The sequence below is a fragment of the Carcharodon carcharias genome, chromosome 5, assembly GCF_017639515.1.
Source record: "Carcharodon carcharias isolate sCarCar2 chromosome 5, sCarCar2.pri, whole genome shotgun sequence".
NCBI lineage: Eukaryota > Metazoa > Chordata > Chondrichthyes > Lamniformes > Lamnidae > Carcharodon > Carcharodon carcharias.
Window position 1 is genome coordinate 59,467,239 of NC_054471.1, and position 15,921 is coordinate 59,483,159.

General features: G+C 42.9%; 1 protein-coding gene across 1 annotated transcript in view; it reads left to right on the forward strand.

Moving 5' to 3' along the window:
• The window catches only part of LOC121277714 (melanocortin-2 receptor accessory protein 2-like), a 36,604-nt gene extending 20,683 nt beyond the window's left edge, over window positions 1-15,921 (forward strand). Inside the window, exon 3 of the mRNA XM_041187349.1 lies at window positions 15,537-15,921. Within this exon, the coding sequence (XP_041043283.1) occupies window positions 15,537-15,921 (385 nt within the window). The remainder of the gene's footprint in view (window positions 1-15,536) is intronic.

Here is a 15,921-nt window from a genome sequence, read left to right on the forward strand (position 1 = left end):
GAATTGTTTTATGTAGTAAATTGCTATGATCTGGAATACACTGCCTGAAAGTCTGGTGGAAACAGATTCAATAATAAAAGAGGTAAGTAGCAGTAAAAGGAAATTAATGCAAAATTAAACAAAATCCTGGCAAATGGGGAAGTTAGAAAAGGATGACAAAACAGATAGCATGTGCTACAAAAGGAGGAGTACGAAAAGAAGATTGCACAAATACCAAAATCAATACAAAAAAATTAGTTATATTTGGAAAAAGAGGGTGGGCAGGAGCAATGTGGGCCTCTTGAAAACTGAGAATGGGAATATTGTCAATGGAAGTAAAGAAACAGTGAACATGGTGAATAATTGCATTACATCAGTATTCACATTAGAGCAGGGGTCATTATGCTGGAACTTCCAAGGAGAGTAATATCATGGACAGGGAATCACCAAAATTAACATAAGCTAAATAACAGTAAGGAAGAAAATAATGGCACGAACTAGTGGCCAATCTCCAGAATCAGATGGTTTCCATCTGAGGATTTTAAAGACAGTACGTGGGAACAACGCAGATGCCCAAACTATAATTCTCTAAAGTTCTCACAATTCAGAAATGGCTCCTTTAGGTTGAAAAATTGTACACATTACTCTATTTAAGAAAGGTGAGAGAAAACCAAGAAATGATAGACTAGCTCACATAACCCCTGTTGTCAGGTAATTACTAGAATCTTGGAATAAGGGTAGATGGACCTTGAAAATTTTAAGCTGATTAGGAAGAGGCAGCATGGATTTGTAAAGATGTCTCAATGCCCAATGGACCTGATTGAAAGTTTTTGAAGAGGTGACTGAAGCATTGGGCAGGGGAATGTCCCTAGCTGTTCCAGTACAGTTATAATGCTGGGATCTACCCAGCAATGTGGAAAATTGCCCAGGTATGTCCTGTACACAAAAGGCAGGACAAATCTAAACCCAGCCAATTACCGTCCCATCAGTTTACCCTCTATCATCAGCAAAGTGATGGAAGGGGTCATCCACAGTGCCTTCAAGTGGCTCTTACTCATCAATAACCTGCTCACTGATGCTCAGTTTGGGTCCATTCAATTCCTGACCCCATTACAGCCTTGGTCCAAGCTGAACTCAAGAGGTGAGGTGAGACTGACTGCCCTTGACATCAAGGCTGCATTTGACCAAGTGTGGCATCAAAAAGCCCGAGCAAAACTGGAGTCAATGAGAATCAGGGGAAAACTCTCCACTGGTCAGAGTCATACCTAGCACAAAGGAAGATGGTTGTGGTTGTTGGAGGTCAATCATCTCAGTCATTGCTGCAGGTGTTCTTCAGAGTAATGAACTCACCTACACATCTTCAGCTGCTTCATCAATGACCTTCCTTTCATCATAAGGTCAGGAGTGGAAATGTTCACTGATGATTGCACAATGTTCAGCACAATTCATGACTCATCAGATGCTGAAGCAGTCCATGTCCATATGCAGCAAGACCTGAACGATTTTCAGGCTTGGGCTGATAAATGGCAAGTAACATTTGTGCCACACAAGTGCCAGGCGATGACCATCTCCAACAAGAGATAATCTAACCATCTCCCCTTGACATAATGGCATGTTTATCGCTGAATTCCCCCTATTGCCAACATCCTGGGATTACAATTGGCCAGAAACTGAACTGGGCCAGCCAGATAAATACTGTGGCCATAAGAGCAGGTCAGAGGCTGGGAAGTCTGCGGCGAGTAACTCACCTCCTGAATCCTCAAAGCCTGTCCACCATCTACAAGGCACAAGTCAGGAGGGTGATGAAATACTCTCCCTTGTTTGGATGAGAGCAACTCTAACAATACTCAAGAAGCTGGACACCATTGACGACAAAGAAGCCCGCTTGATTGGTACCCCATCCACCACATTAAACATTCACTGCATCCTCCACCGATGCACGTTGGCAGCAGTGTGTACCATCTAAAAGATGCACAGCAGCAACTCACCAAGACATCCTCAACAGCACGTTCTAAACCGGCGACCTTTACCATCTAGAAGGACAAGGGTAGAAGATGCATGGAAATACCACCACCTGTAATTTCCCCGCCAAGCCACACACACTATCTTGAGCTGGAAATATATCATAACTTCAATGTTGGGTTATCAAATCTTGGAATTCCCTCCTCAGCAGCACTGTGGGTGTACCTACACCACATGGACTGCAGTGGCTCAAGAAGGCAGCTCACCACCACTTTCAAGGGCAATTAAGGATGGGCAATAAATGCTGGCCTAGCTAGCGAGGCCTACATCCTATGAATTAACTTTAAAAAATGTATATTAACTTCCAGAAGGATTTTAAATAATTCCTTCATAAGAGATAGCTAAAGTTGAACCTCATGGAATTGAAGGCAACTTATTGATCAGGTTAGGAAATTGGCTGACTAGAAAGAGGTAGAAAGCAGTGATAATAGACAGGCACTCTAATTGGCAGGATGAGACTAGTGCATGTCCACAAGGATCTGTGTTGGAGCCTCAAATATTTACCATGTGGCGTATTTGGATATTCCAAGATAAAGTTCTTCACAAGAGGTTAGTGTGTAAAATTAAAGCATATGTGATTGTAGGTAATATATGGGCATGGATTGAAAATTAGTTATCAGACAGGGAACAGAGAGTAGGAATAAATGGGCCTTTTTCAGAGTGACTGGCGGTGACTAGTGGGGTACTGCAGGGCTCAATGCTTGGGCTCCAACTATTCACAATATATATCAATGATTTGGATGAAGCAACCAAATAGAATATTTCCAAGTTTGCTGACGACATAAAACTAAGTGGGAATGTGAGTGTGCAGAGGATGTTAAGAGGCTTCAAGGCAATTTAGACAAGTTGAGTGAGTGGGCAAATACATGGCAGATGCAGTATAATGTGGACAAGTGTGAAGTTATCAACTCTGATAGGAAAAACAGAATGGCAGAGTATTATTTAATTGATGATAGTTTGGGAAATGGTGATGTACAAAGGAACCTGGGTGTCATTGTACACCAGTCACTGAAAGCAATTATGCAGGTGCAGTAAGCAGTTAGGAAGGCAAATGGTATGTTGGCCTTCATTGCGAGAGCACTTGAGAACAGGGCAAGGATGTTTTACTGCAGCTGTACAGGGCCTTGATGAGACCACACCTGGAGTATTGTGTGCAGTTTTGGTCTCCTTACCTAAGAGAGGATATACTTGCCACAGAGGGAGTGCAGTGAAGGTTCACCAGACTGATTCCTGGGATGGCAGGTGTGTTGTATTAGGAGAGTTTGAGTTGACTAGGCCTGTATTCACTGGCGTTTAGAAGAATGAGAGGGGATTTCATTGAAACATATAACATAATGACAGGGCTAGACAGGCTGGTTGCAGGGATGATGTTTTCTCTGGCATGTTCTCTAGAACATGGGGTTACAGACTCAGGATACAGGGTAGGCCATTTATGACTGAGATGAGGAGAAACTTCTTCACTCAGAAGGTGGTGAACCTGTGGAATTCTCTACTACAGGGAAGAGCAGGGAACGGGACTATTTAGCTTGCTCTTTCACATGAGCAATGGGCCAAATGGCAGGTTGGTTTTTACGATAATTGATGCTTTTGACCAAATGAGGATGCTTATCCAAAACATTAAGTAACGCTGATTGTAGTGCTCAATTGCTATACACAGATAATTGGCTTTAAGTAGCTCAAGCTGATAAAGTTATGCACCATTAATGACAGCTTGTACAAAAAAAAACTATGTACTCATTGTACTCAGCATCTAACAATTACTCTTGCCATTTGAACCATGAAAGGAAACCTGACTGTGCTAAGTGGTTTTTCTATTCATGTTTATTGAGAGTAAACAAATTTATTTTTGTAAAAAAATTGTATTTTGTTTTCGTTTATATTTGCAATGTCTTCCTTTGGTTTAACAGCTGTGGGAACTGAACATAAGAACATAAGAAATAGGAGCAGGAGTCAGTCATTCGGCCCCTCAAGCCTGCCCTGCCATTCAAAAAGATCATGGCTGATCTCCCCAGGTCTCAGCTCCTCTTTCATGCCAGGTCCTCATATCCCTCAACTTCCCAATATTTCAAAAATCTATCTACCCCCTCTTTAAATACTTTCAGTGATCTAGTCTCTAGTCTCAGGGGTAGAGAATTCACTACCATCTGAGAGAAGAAGTTCCTTTGCACCTCAGTTTTAAATGAGTGTCCCCTTATTCTGTAACTATGTCCCCTAATTCAAGATTCCCCCCACTAGTGGAAGCATCTTCTCAACATCTACCTTGTCAAGCCCTCTCAAAATCTTGTACGTTTCAATAAGGTCATCCCTAATTCTTCTAAACCCTAATGAAGAAAGGCCTAACATGTTTAGCCGTTCTTGATAAGTCAACCCTTTCATCCCAGGAATCAGCCTAGTGAATCTCTTTTGAACTGCCTCCAATGCCAGTATTTCCTTTCTTAAATACAGGGACCAAAACTGTACACAGTACTCCAGGTGCGGCCTTACTAACACCATGTACAGTTGTAACAAGACTTCTCTATTTTTAAACTCCAACCCCCTAGCAATACAGGCCAAAATTCTATTTGCCTTCTTAATTACTTGCTGCACCTGCATGCTAACTTTGTGTTTCATGCACAAGAACTCCAGGTCCCTGTGGGCTGCACTTCTTTGGAGTCTATATTTAAATAATAGTCTGCCTTTTGATTCTTCCAACCAAAGTGCATGACCTCACACTTTCCTACATTAAACTCCATCTGCCAAGTTTTTGCCCACTCACTCAGCTGATATTTTCAGACTGTGGGTTAGATTGCACATATCATATAGCTCACCATTCAATGGATAATTATACAACAGATGGACAATTTACTCTACCAGGTTATTTCCCAATGGGAGAGAATAAACATTAATCCCTTGGTGTTAAACTTAAATAAAAGGGTCCCAAATCTCTGGCCATAATTTCAGTGCAATGTCTGGAAGCTCGCCCTGGAGCCAGATACACCAGAGTAGGACCTTGTTGACAGATTTCCAGATAAGTTCATTGGAAGCAATGCTACCACCCACGTTTTGTATAAAAAAGGACAATTGACATGAAGAGGACTGGGACCAGGAGTGAGACCTGGACCATTATGTGTGGACCTCTATGATTGGTCGTTTCGATGCACCTCGTCAGACCAATCATATCGACCGAACCACCGGAATTGTGGGGCCCACTTGGAGATTCCTCCAGGTGAGAGGGAGGCCCGGATCCCTGATGATTTGAAACCTTTTCATTTTGGAAGTATCAGCTTTTGTAAAGTATCTGTACAAGTGTTAATATGGCAATCACCTTTTTAAAACTGATTGCTAGTTAAAACAGGTGATGGGCATTAATTAGCCCATCTAAATAGAATTAAAAAAGGTACAGCTGGAACACTGTGTGGAAGCTAGTAGCGCTGAGGAGTTGTCTTGAAAATAAGTCAGCTTTAACCAAGAGACCTGCCTGGATTAATTCTTCCACCACAACCTCTTATTGTGAGTAACATGGTAGCAGAGGATGAACTTTAAGTTTTGCTGATTGATTGCTGTGTATGAAGCTTTCTGTCTCAGTCCTCTGAAGGAAAAGAACTTAAGTTACGGAATGGTGGAAGGATGGTGCAAAATCACAAGCTTTGACTATCCACCGATTTTTTTTTTCTGACTCTGAACCTTATCAGCAATGGAAGGCTGAAGTTGAAATGTGGACCCGGGTTACTACTATATCCCAGAAGAAGCAAAGCATGGCTTTGGCGTTACCATTACCAGCCAAAAGGAAGATAAGGAGTAAAGTATTTTCAGAGTGGAAAGTGAATGATTTGGATCATGAAGAGGGATTAAACCGTCTGATACAATTTTTGGATAAGTCGTACAAAAAGGATGAGTTATTGGAAACAGATGAAGCTTGGACGATCTTTGATAGGTGTTTTGGAAATCAGAAGATCAGTCCAAGGGAGAATGTATCTTGGATTTTGATAAATGGTACAGGAGACTACAGAGATTTGAACTTGAAATTCCAAAATCGGTATTGACATTTAAATTAGTGGACTGTGCTTGCATTTCCCATGTTGATAGTCTTTTGGTACTAACAGGGGTTCAGTTCCAGGGAAAAGTATCACTCTTAGATCAAACGGGCTGCAAAGTTTCTGGGGAAACAGTCGCTCCCTGCCACTTTTTTAGCAAATGAAAACAAATATGCTGTAAAACAAAGGTTAGAGGATTCAGTGGTGACCGAATTTCGCAGTTGACCAGATATTAGACGAAGATTCCAATACAAAAATGGGGTTAATGACAAGAGGTCTGAAAATGGTCGTAACCCTAGCGATTTTGAGTCAGGACAAAAAGCGTATCTGGGACCATAAACGTTTAAACCCAAAAAATGTACAGGGAATGATTAATCAGTGTTTTTGGTGTGATTCCCAGTACCATTATGCAATGAATGGCCCACAGCGAAGGAATCGTGTTTTTGAAGTGATCCACAAGATGGATTCATCTGAAACTGAAAATGATGGTGGTGACTGCTGTGATGGAATTGTGTTGACACTGAGTTTGAATTCAGTGATGAGTATCTTGATAGTAGATTCCTTCAACTGTGCAGTTCTGGACAGTGGTTGCATTTCTACGGTGTGCGGCATGGGCTGGCTTGACCTCTATCTGGAGCCTCTCAATGAGTATGAAAGGTCAAGGAGTATGAAAGCTCTACCTGCTTCAGGTTTGGAGATGACAATATGTTAACATCCTCCAAACTGGTGATCTTCCCTTGTAAGATAGTAGGGATCAATCTGTTTATCAGTACTGATGTGGTTTCAAGTAAGATATCACTATTGTTGAGTCGATCCACAATGAAGAATGATCAGATGACGCGAGATATGAAGAATGATAGAGCAGTCGTGTCTGGAAAAAATGTGGATCTACATTTTACTGGGTCAGGCCATTACTGCTTGCCACTTAGGAAGCCAGATTTCTCATCAAAGTTCATGAAGTGTTGTTAACTGCTGAGAATGAGAATTTGGTGGACAAAAAGAAGATCATTTGGAAATTACGTAGACAGTTTGCACATCCGGTGCCACAGAAACTGAAGACTCTGCTTCGAGATGCGGGAGTGGTCGATAAAGGATATGATGATCTTATTGAACAAGTCACTGCTCAGTGTGAAATTTGCCTTAAATATTGCAAGCCACCACTGTGACCTGTTGTGAGCTTGTCACTAGCCAGGGAGTTTAACGATGCAGTGGCAATGGACTTGAAAGTTTGGGACAAGGATAGGGGTTTTTTTTTAACTACACTTCACAGATATAGCAACCAGATTTAATCTATCTGCTGGGATACATAGTAAAGACGAAAGGACCATTGTTGATAAGGTCATGGAGAAATGGATAGGAACAGGATTAGGAACAAAAGTTCCTCATAGATAATGGTGGGGAATTCGCCAGTGAGGAATTTCGAGGTGTGTGAAAATTTAAACATCATAGTTATGCACACTGCAGCTGAGAGCCTGTTTAGTAATGGTCTTTGTGAAAGAAACCATGCAGTAATAGATGACATGTTACATAAAGTATTAGCTGATCAACCAGGTTGTAAACGGAAAACAGTGCTAGCATAGGAGGTGCAGATAAAGCACTCTCTGCAAATGGTTGGGCACAGTCCGTATCAGTTGGTATACAGAAGAAATCCGAAGTTACATTTGGCATCAGATGCTCCCCCTGCTCTAGAAGGGACTAGCATTAGCTCCACTTTTTCTGCTCACCTGAATGCTTTGCATGTGAGCAGAAAAGCTTTCGTTAAAGCTGAGATTTCAGAGAAAATTCAGCGGGCTCTATGACACCGCATAGACCATCAGGAATATAGTTTAGATGAGGAGACATGTATATTTTAAAAGGGGAGGCCAGAAAGAGTGGAAAGGACCTGGCAAGGTTATAGGGAGTGATGAGAAAGTAGTAATTGTGCAACATGGTAATCAAACTGTTAGGGTACATTCTTCATGGATAATTGGTGCTGACTATACCTTTACAGGTTCTGAACAGGACATACAACGCGAGAAGGCACCATGCACTTCACATACACATACACTGGGTAGTTAAGAGGAGCAGATGACGGCAGATACAGGGTTGACTGACTATGAACAAAGTAATACTGAGGTCCAGGATAACAACACTATTCATCCAAAAGGGCAACTACCCAAAGCAGGAACAAAGGTAACATACATGCCAGAAGGGACCAGTGTGTGGAGGGATGCCACCATCATAGGGAGAGCAGATAAGGCCACTGGTAAATACAAACATTGGCTAAATGTGCAGTATGAAGGACAGCAGACAAGACCTATCGATTGGCAAACCGAGGTAAAGAAGTGGAAACCCAGAAAGCGCAGTATGAGTTCTGACAGTGGACCAGAAATTGGCTGTGACTCAAGAAATAAATCATGGACTTACGAACAGAGTTCTGTTCGCATGGGAGGTTGATCATATAGTAGCAGTCCAGAAAGGGAGAGGGATGTGAGTAGAGGCCGTAACTTAACAAAGTGGACTAGAGAACAAGCTAGCAATCTTAACAGAAGTAGAAGTCCTTATGACAGAGATTCTAGTAGCTGCTAATAAATTGTAAAGGAAACCAAACAGAAAGAGTTAGAAAGTTGGAAGGAATTTGGGGTATATTCTGAAATACCTAACAGAGGACAGCCAGCTTTATCTCACAGATGGATCTGTACAGAAAAGGTGCTCCCAGATGGCACATATAAGGCCAAAGCGAGATTAGTAGCCCGAGGCTTTGAAGAGAGATTAGGAGATCAGGATATCAGAGTCGGCTCGCCTACTGCGGGGAAAGTGAGTTTGAAGATTTTTTTGTAGCTATTTTGGCATCCTATTCCTGGGAGTGCTAATCGATTGATATAAAGGCTGCATTTTTACAGGGGGAGAAGTTTCAAAGGGGGAAGTTTTCTTTTAAATTACCCAAAGAAGCCAGTGTGTTTATGGGTTAAATGATGCATCAAGAGGTCGGTATTTTTCCGTGAGGTCTGTCGTGTTGAAAACAGGTTGCATTCAGTTAAAGGCAGAGCCCGCGATGTTCTTCTGGTACCATAAGGAGAAACTAGCTGGGATCTTTATCATGCATGATGATGATTTCCTGTGGGGAGGATCTGTAGAATTTGAACAAGGGTAATCAAGAAGATAAAGAAGGAATTCCAGGTCGGAAGTCAGGCTTCTGGGGCCTTTAAATACATAGGTTTAGACATTAAGCAGAGCAAGTTAGGAGTGACATTGAATCAACAATCTTATCTAGAAAATGTTAATTATATCCTAGTAGCTCATGGTAGCTCCTCACAAAAAGAGGATTCTGGAACAGTTGAGAAGTTTGATTGGGCAATTGAACTGGAAGTGCACTCAGACTAGGCCTGATGCTAGTTATGATGTGTTGGAGCTGAGTGCCATGGTGAAACATGCTACAGTTGAGCAAGTCCTGAGAGCAAATAAAACACTTAAAATTAAATTGAGAGATGTGCGCTCAAGTTTCCAGCCTTGGGTGATCCAGAAGATATGAGGTTGGTCATTTTTAGTGATGCTTCACATGCCAATCTTCGAGATGGGTACTCTAGCACAGCAGGATTCATCATATTCTTGGTGGGAAAGAATGATAAATGTTGCCCACTGGCTTGGGAGGCCAAGAAAATAAAAAGGGTACTAAGAGCACCTTAGCTGTTGAAACATTAGCCTTGGTAGAAGCATTAGATATGAGGGTTTACTTATCCAACATACTGACAGAAATATATAAGGGGCAATGTGGGAAAAGTTTCCCCATAGAATGTTATGTTGATAACCGGTCTCTTTGGGACAATGTTCATTCCACGAAAAGTGTCACTGAAAAAAAGGCTACGAATAGACCTAGCCAGTGTAAAAGAGAGGTTAGAGAAAAGAGATCTCTAAGATAAAATGGGTTGACACAAGTCACCAACTATCAAACTGTTTTACCAAAAGAAGTGTCTGCTCTTAAAAAAAAAAACTATTAAATGTGTTGGAAGAGGGGTGTCTTATAATGATGCAATGAAAAATTATTTTTGTTTTATAGTTGTGTGTGTATATATGTGATAAAAGAAACTTTGGAATTATAGGCGTGGAAATACTTGACATTATTTCTTTGTTTGTTTAAAAAAGTGTTCAAGATTTTTAGTTTTAATTTAAAAAGAAAAGATATCTGTTAATATGGCAATCACCTTGTTGAAACCAATTGCTAGTTAAACAGGTGATGGGTATTAATTATCCCTTCTAAATAGAATAAAAAGGTACAGCTGGAACATTATGTGGAAGCTAGTAGCACTAAGGAGTTGTCTTGAAAATAAACCAGCTTTAGTCAAAAGACTAACCTGGATTAATTATTTGACTGCAACCTCTTATTGTGAGTAATACAAGCACTTATTTTTTTCCACGATGTGGGGGTGAGAGGGGACCCAATGTCCTTCTGGCCCAGTACTCTTTCTTTGGGCTTTTTGGCCTCTTCAAAGACGAGACTCAGAAGCACCCTAGCCATAAAAGGCATGTTAATAGTAGCTTTGCTAACACAATGAACTATTGATAGGGCTGTCTGCTGACATGTACTGTGAGGTGATGATGCTACCAAAAGGTTTTTTAGGCATAAATATTTCATTTCCAGCAGTTTTTTTCTGATGCACACTGTGCAATATAATTTGCTTCTGTGTGGGAGAGATTGCTGTACAACCTTGGAATAAACAACCTTGTCTGGCGCACTGACCTCTACCTCGCGGAGGCTGAGCGTCAACTCGCAGACACTTCCTCCTACCTCTCCCTGGACCATGACCCCACCACTGAACATCAAGCCATTGTTTCCAGGACTGTCACTGACCTCATCTCCTCTGGGGATCTTCCTCCCATAGCTTCCAACCTGATAGTCGCCCAACCTTAGACGGCCCGCTTCTATCTCCTACCCAAAATCCACAAACAGAACTGCCCTGGTAGACCGATCGTCTCAGCTTGCTCCTGCCCCACAGAACTCATTTCTCGTTATCTTGACTCCCTTCTCACTCCCCTTGTCCAGTCCCTTCCCACCTACATCCGTGATTCCTCTGACACCTTACGTCACATCAACAATTTCCAGTTCCCTGGCCCCAACCGCTTCCTCTTCACCATGGACGTCCAATCCCTCTACACCTCCATCCCCCACCAGGATAGTCTGAGGGCCCTTAGCTTCTTCCTCGAACAGAGGCCCGAACAATCCCCATCCACCACTACTCTCCTCCGTCTGGCTGAACTTGTTCTCACGCTGAACAATTTCTCCTTCAACTCCTCTCACTTCCTCCAAATAAAAGGTGTGGCTATGGGTACCCGCATGGGCCCCAGCTTTGCCTGTCTCTTTATGGGGTATGTGGAACATTCCTTGTTCCAGTCCTACTCCGGCCCCCTTCCACAACTCTTTCTCCGGTACATCGATGATTACTTCGGTGCTGCTTCATGCTCTCTTCGGGACTTAGAAAAATTTATTAATTTTGCTTCCAATCTCCAACCCTCCATCATTTTCACGTGGTCCATCTCTGACACTTCCCTTCCCTTCCTTGACCTCTCTGTCTCAATCTCTGGTGATAGACTGTCCACCAATATCCATTACAAACCCACCGACTCCCACAGCTACCTTGAATACAGCTCCTCACACCCCGCTTCCTGTAAGGACTCCATCCCATTCTCTCAGTTCCTTCGCCTCCGTCGCATCTGTTCCGATGATGCTACCTTCAAAAACAGTTCCTCTGACATGTCCTCCTTCTTCCTTAACCGAGGTTTTCCACCCACGGTCGTTGACAGGGCCCTCAACCGTGTCCGGCCCATCTCCCGCGCATCCGCCCTCACGCCTTCTCCTCCCTCCCAGAAACATGATAGGGTCCCCCTTGTCCTCACTTATCACCCCACCAGCCTCCGCATTCAAAGGATCATCCTCCGCTATTTCCGCCAACTCCAGCATGATGCCACCACCAAACACATCTTCCCTTCACCCCCCCATCGGCATTCCGTAGGGATCGCTCCCTCCGGGACACCCTGGTCCACTCCTCCATCACCCCCTACTCCTCAACCCCCTCCTATGGCACCTCCCCATGCCCACGCAAAAGATGCAACACCTGCCCCTTCACTTCCTCTCTCCTCACCGTCCAAGGGCTCAAACACTCCTTTCAAGTGAAGCAGCATTTCACTTGCATTTCCCCCAACTTAGTCTACTGCATTCGTTGCTCCCAATGTGGTCTCCTCTACATTGGAGAGACCAAACGTAAACTGGGCGACCGCTTTGCAGAACACCTGCGGTCTGTCTGCAAGAATGACCCAAGCCTCCCTGTCGCTTGCCATTTTAACACTCCACCCTGCTCTCTTGCCCACATGTCTGTCCTTGGCTTGCTGCATTGTTCCAGTGAAGCCCAATGCAAACTGGAGGAACAACACCTCATCTTCCGACTAGGCACTTTACAGCCTTCCGGACTGAATATTGAGTTCAACAACTTTAGGTCTTGAGCTCCCTCCTCCATCCCCACCCCCTTTCTGTTTCCCCCTTCCTTTTTTTTTCAATAAATTATATAGATTTTTCTTTTCCCACCTATTTCCATTATTTTTAAATATTTTAAAATCTTTTATGCTCCCTCCACCCCCACTAGAGCTATACCTTGAGTGCCCTATCATCCATTCTTAATTAGCACATTCGTTTAGATAATATCACCAACTTTAACACCTATGTGTTTTGTTCTATTGTTGTTGACATCTTTTGATGATCTGCTTCTATCACTGCTTGTTTGTCCCTACAACCACACCCCCCCTCCACTTCTCTCTCTCTCTCTCTCTCCACCCCCCCCCCCCCCCCCCCCCCCCCCCCCCACACACACACACACACACACACACACACACCTTAAACCAGCTTATATTTCAACTCTTTCTTGGACTCGAACTCAAGTTCTGTCGAAGGGTCATGAGGACTCGAAACGTCAACTCTTTTCTTCTCCGCCGATGCTGCCAGACCTGCTGAGTTTTTCCAGGTAATTCTGTTTTTGTCTTGGAATAAACATGTTGGTCTCAATTTTAAAATTCTCTTCCTTGGTTTCAAATCCCTTCATGACCTCATCCTTCCCTACCTCTGTTAGCCCCTCCAGCCCTACAAGATCTCTGCACTCCTGCAATTTGGGCCTTTTTCATATCCTTCACTGACATCATTCCATCACCTTCTGCTATTGAGGCCCTAAGTTCTGGAATTTCCTCCATAAACCTCTCTGTGCTACTGCCTCTCTGTCTCCCTTTAAGATGTTACATCCTCAACCAAGCTTTTTGCCATCTGTCCTAAAAGTTCCTTGAATGGCTTGGTGTCAAATCTTTTCTGGTGAAACACCTTAAATTTACTATGTTAAAGACCCTTTATAAATGTAATTGGTTGTCCCTATGCATAAATAGGCATATTTCCATCACAAAGCTTTAATTATTGCAACATTAAGAATCTGCCATGAATAACCACTTTCTTCTCCAAGGCTGTGAAAGATTGTTCAATCAATTCAGTGATGTTTTACCTAGGTAATGATTATCAGCACAGCTTCTTTTATCTTTAATTATAGCTGACCAAATTGACTTATCAGCATACATGATAGCTTACATAATTGTTGTAAAACAATGTAGTAGGGGGTTCTTTGAGCACTCTTAAAATTCAATGGCATTACCATCACTGAATCCCCCACCATCAACATCCTGGGGGTTACCATTGACCAGAAATTGAACTGAGCTAGCCATATAAATATTGTGGCTACAAGAGCAGATTAGAAGCTGGGAATCCTGCGATGAGTAACTCACCTCCTGACTCCCCAAAGCCTGTTCACCATCTACAAGGCACAAGTCAGGAGTGTGATGGAATACTCTCCGCATGCCTGGATGAGAGCAGCTCCAAAAATACTCGAAGCTTGACAACATCCAGGACAAAGCAGCCTACTTGATTGGCACCCCTTCCACAAACATTCACTTCCTCCGCCACCAACAAACAGTAACAGCAGTGTGTACTATCTACAAGATGCGCTACAGAAGCTCACCAAGGCTCTTTAGGCTGCACCTTCCAAACCCATGACCACTACCATCTAGAAGGACAAGGGCAACAGACACATGGAACACCAGCTGGAAGCTCCCCTCCAAGCTACTCACCATCCTACTTGGAAATATATCGCTGTTCCTTCACTGTTGCTGGGTCAAAATACTGGAACTTCCTCCCAAACAGCACTGTGGGTATATGTACCTACACCACATGGACTGCAACGATTCAAGAAGGCAACTCACCACCACCTTCTCACGGGCAATTAGGAATGGGCAATAAATGCTAGCCTAGCCAGTGATGCCCAAATCCCATATAAATTGAATAAATAAATTTTAAAAACCCATCACCTTTCTAAACTCTTCCACTGTTGCTAAATGATCAGACTGCTTATCTGACATCCAATACTTGATGCACAAATTTCCTCCAGTTAAATTTTGGGAAAACTGTAGTCATTGCTTTCTACACCATTCAAAATTCCATCCCTCTCCCTGGCAACAGTCTGAGATTAAACACGTCTGCTCACAACTGTCATGTCACATATGACCCAAGATGACTTTCTGATCTCATATTTGCACCATCACTGAGACCACCTATTTTCATCTTTGCAACATTGTGTGACTTGGCCCCTGTCTCAGCTCATCTGCTTCTGAAATCCTCACTCATGCCTTCATTCCCTCCAGCTTGTCAGACCCAATAATGCCACTAGGAGCAGTGGGCATTGATGGCTTTGCAGGATACCTCATAGGAGGAGCAGCCATGGAGTCTCCAGAACGTAGGAATGGTGGGCGGTCCCATCAGGGCCAGTCAGCCAGGCTGCTTAAGGGCCTCAATTCCACCATACTCCTGTCTGGTCTCCCACATTCTACTCTCCATAACCTTAAGGTCAACCAAAACTCTGCCACCCTTGTTTTAACTTGCACAGTCGCATTTATCTATTCCAATTTTGCTCAGACCCACATTGGCTCCTGTTCAAGCAAAGTCTTGATTTTAAAATTCTCATCCTGACTTTAAATCCCTCCATGGCCTTGCCCCTTCCTATCTCTTATCTCTTCCAGGATCATAACCCTCCAAGATAGTTGTGCTCCTCTAATTCTGAGCTTTTGTGCATTCCGATTATAATCGCTCCACTGTACCTTCAATTACCCAGATCTTAAGCTCTGAACTTACACCTACACCCTTCGAAGGGTCATGAGGACTCGAAACGTCAACTCTTTTCTTCTCCGCCGATGCTGCCAGACCTGCTGAGTTTTTCCAGGTAATTCTGTTTTTGTTTTTGTTTTATACCTACACCCCTCTGTCTCAATTTCCTTTTAAAACATTCCTTGAAACCTAGCTCTATGAACAAGCTTCTGTGTCTTGGTGTTATAGTTTGTTTTACAATGATCCTATGAAGCACCTTCAGAAGTATTATTTCATTAAGGGCCACATTTAAGTTGTTGTTTGTAGTATGTGAACATTCATCTGAGAAATGTTTGTTCTAAAATTGCAATCTCTTTCAGCAGGAACGTGGACCTTCCTAGAAAACAACACAGAACAAATAGCTTTGCTATTAATTATATCATGTGCAAATCAGACAAAGCCTTTTCCCACCCTGCAAATGAAGAGTCCAGGTCTCTCTTTCATTGCTATGTTAATGAGGTTGTACAAGTGGAAAGGAAACAATTGGTAAGCAGTGTGTCTGCACCAGGGAACAGTAACCTTTCCACTCAAGAAAGAGGAGGGAGAAGTGACAACTCAGATGATCCTATGACCGGCCTGAATAAGTTCAACATCCCAAACTTTGTGAGCTCAGATCAAAGTTCCTCCCTGACTGAAGATGATCTACTGATGTGCGAACAGCCAATTATTCATGAAAGTAAGCCAGATAGACTGCAGAATATACACTAA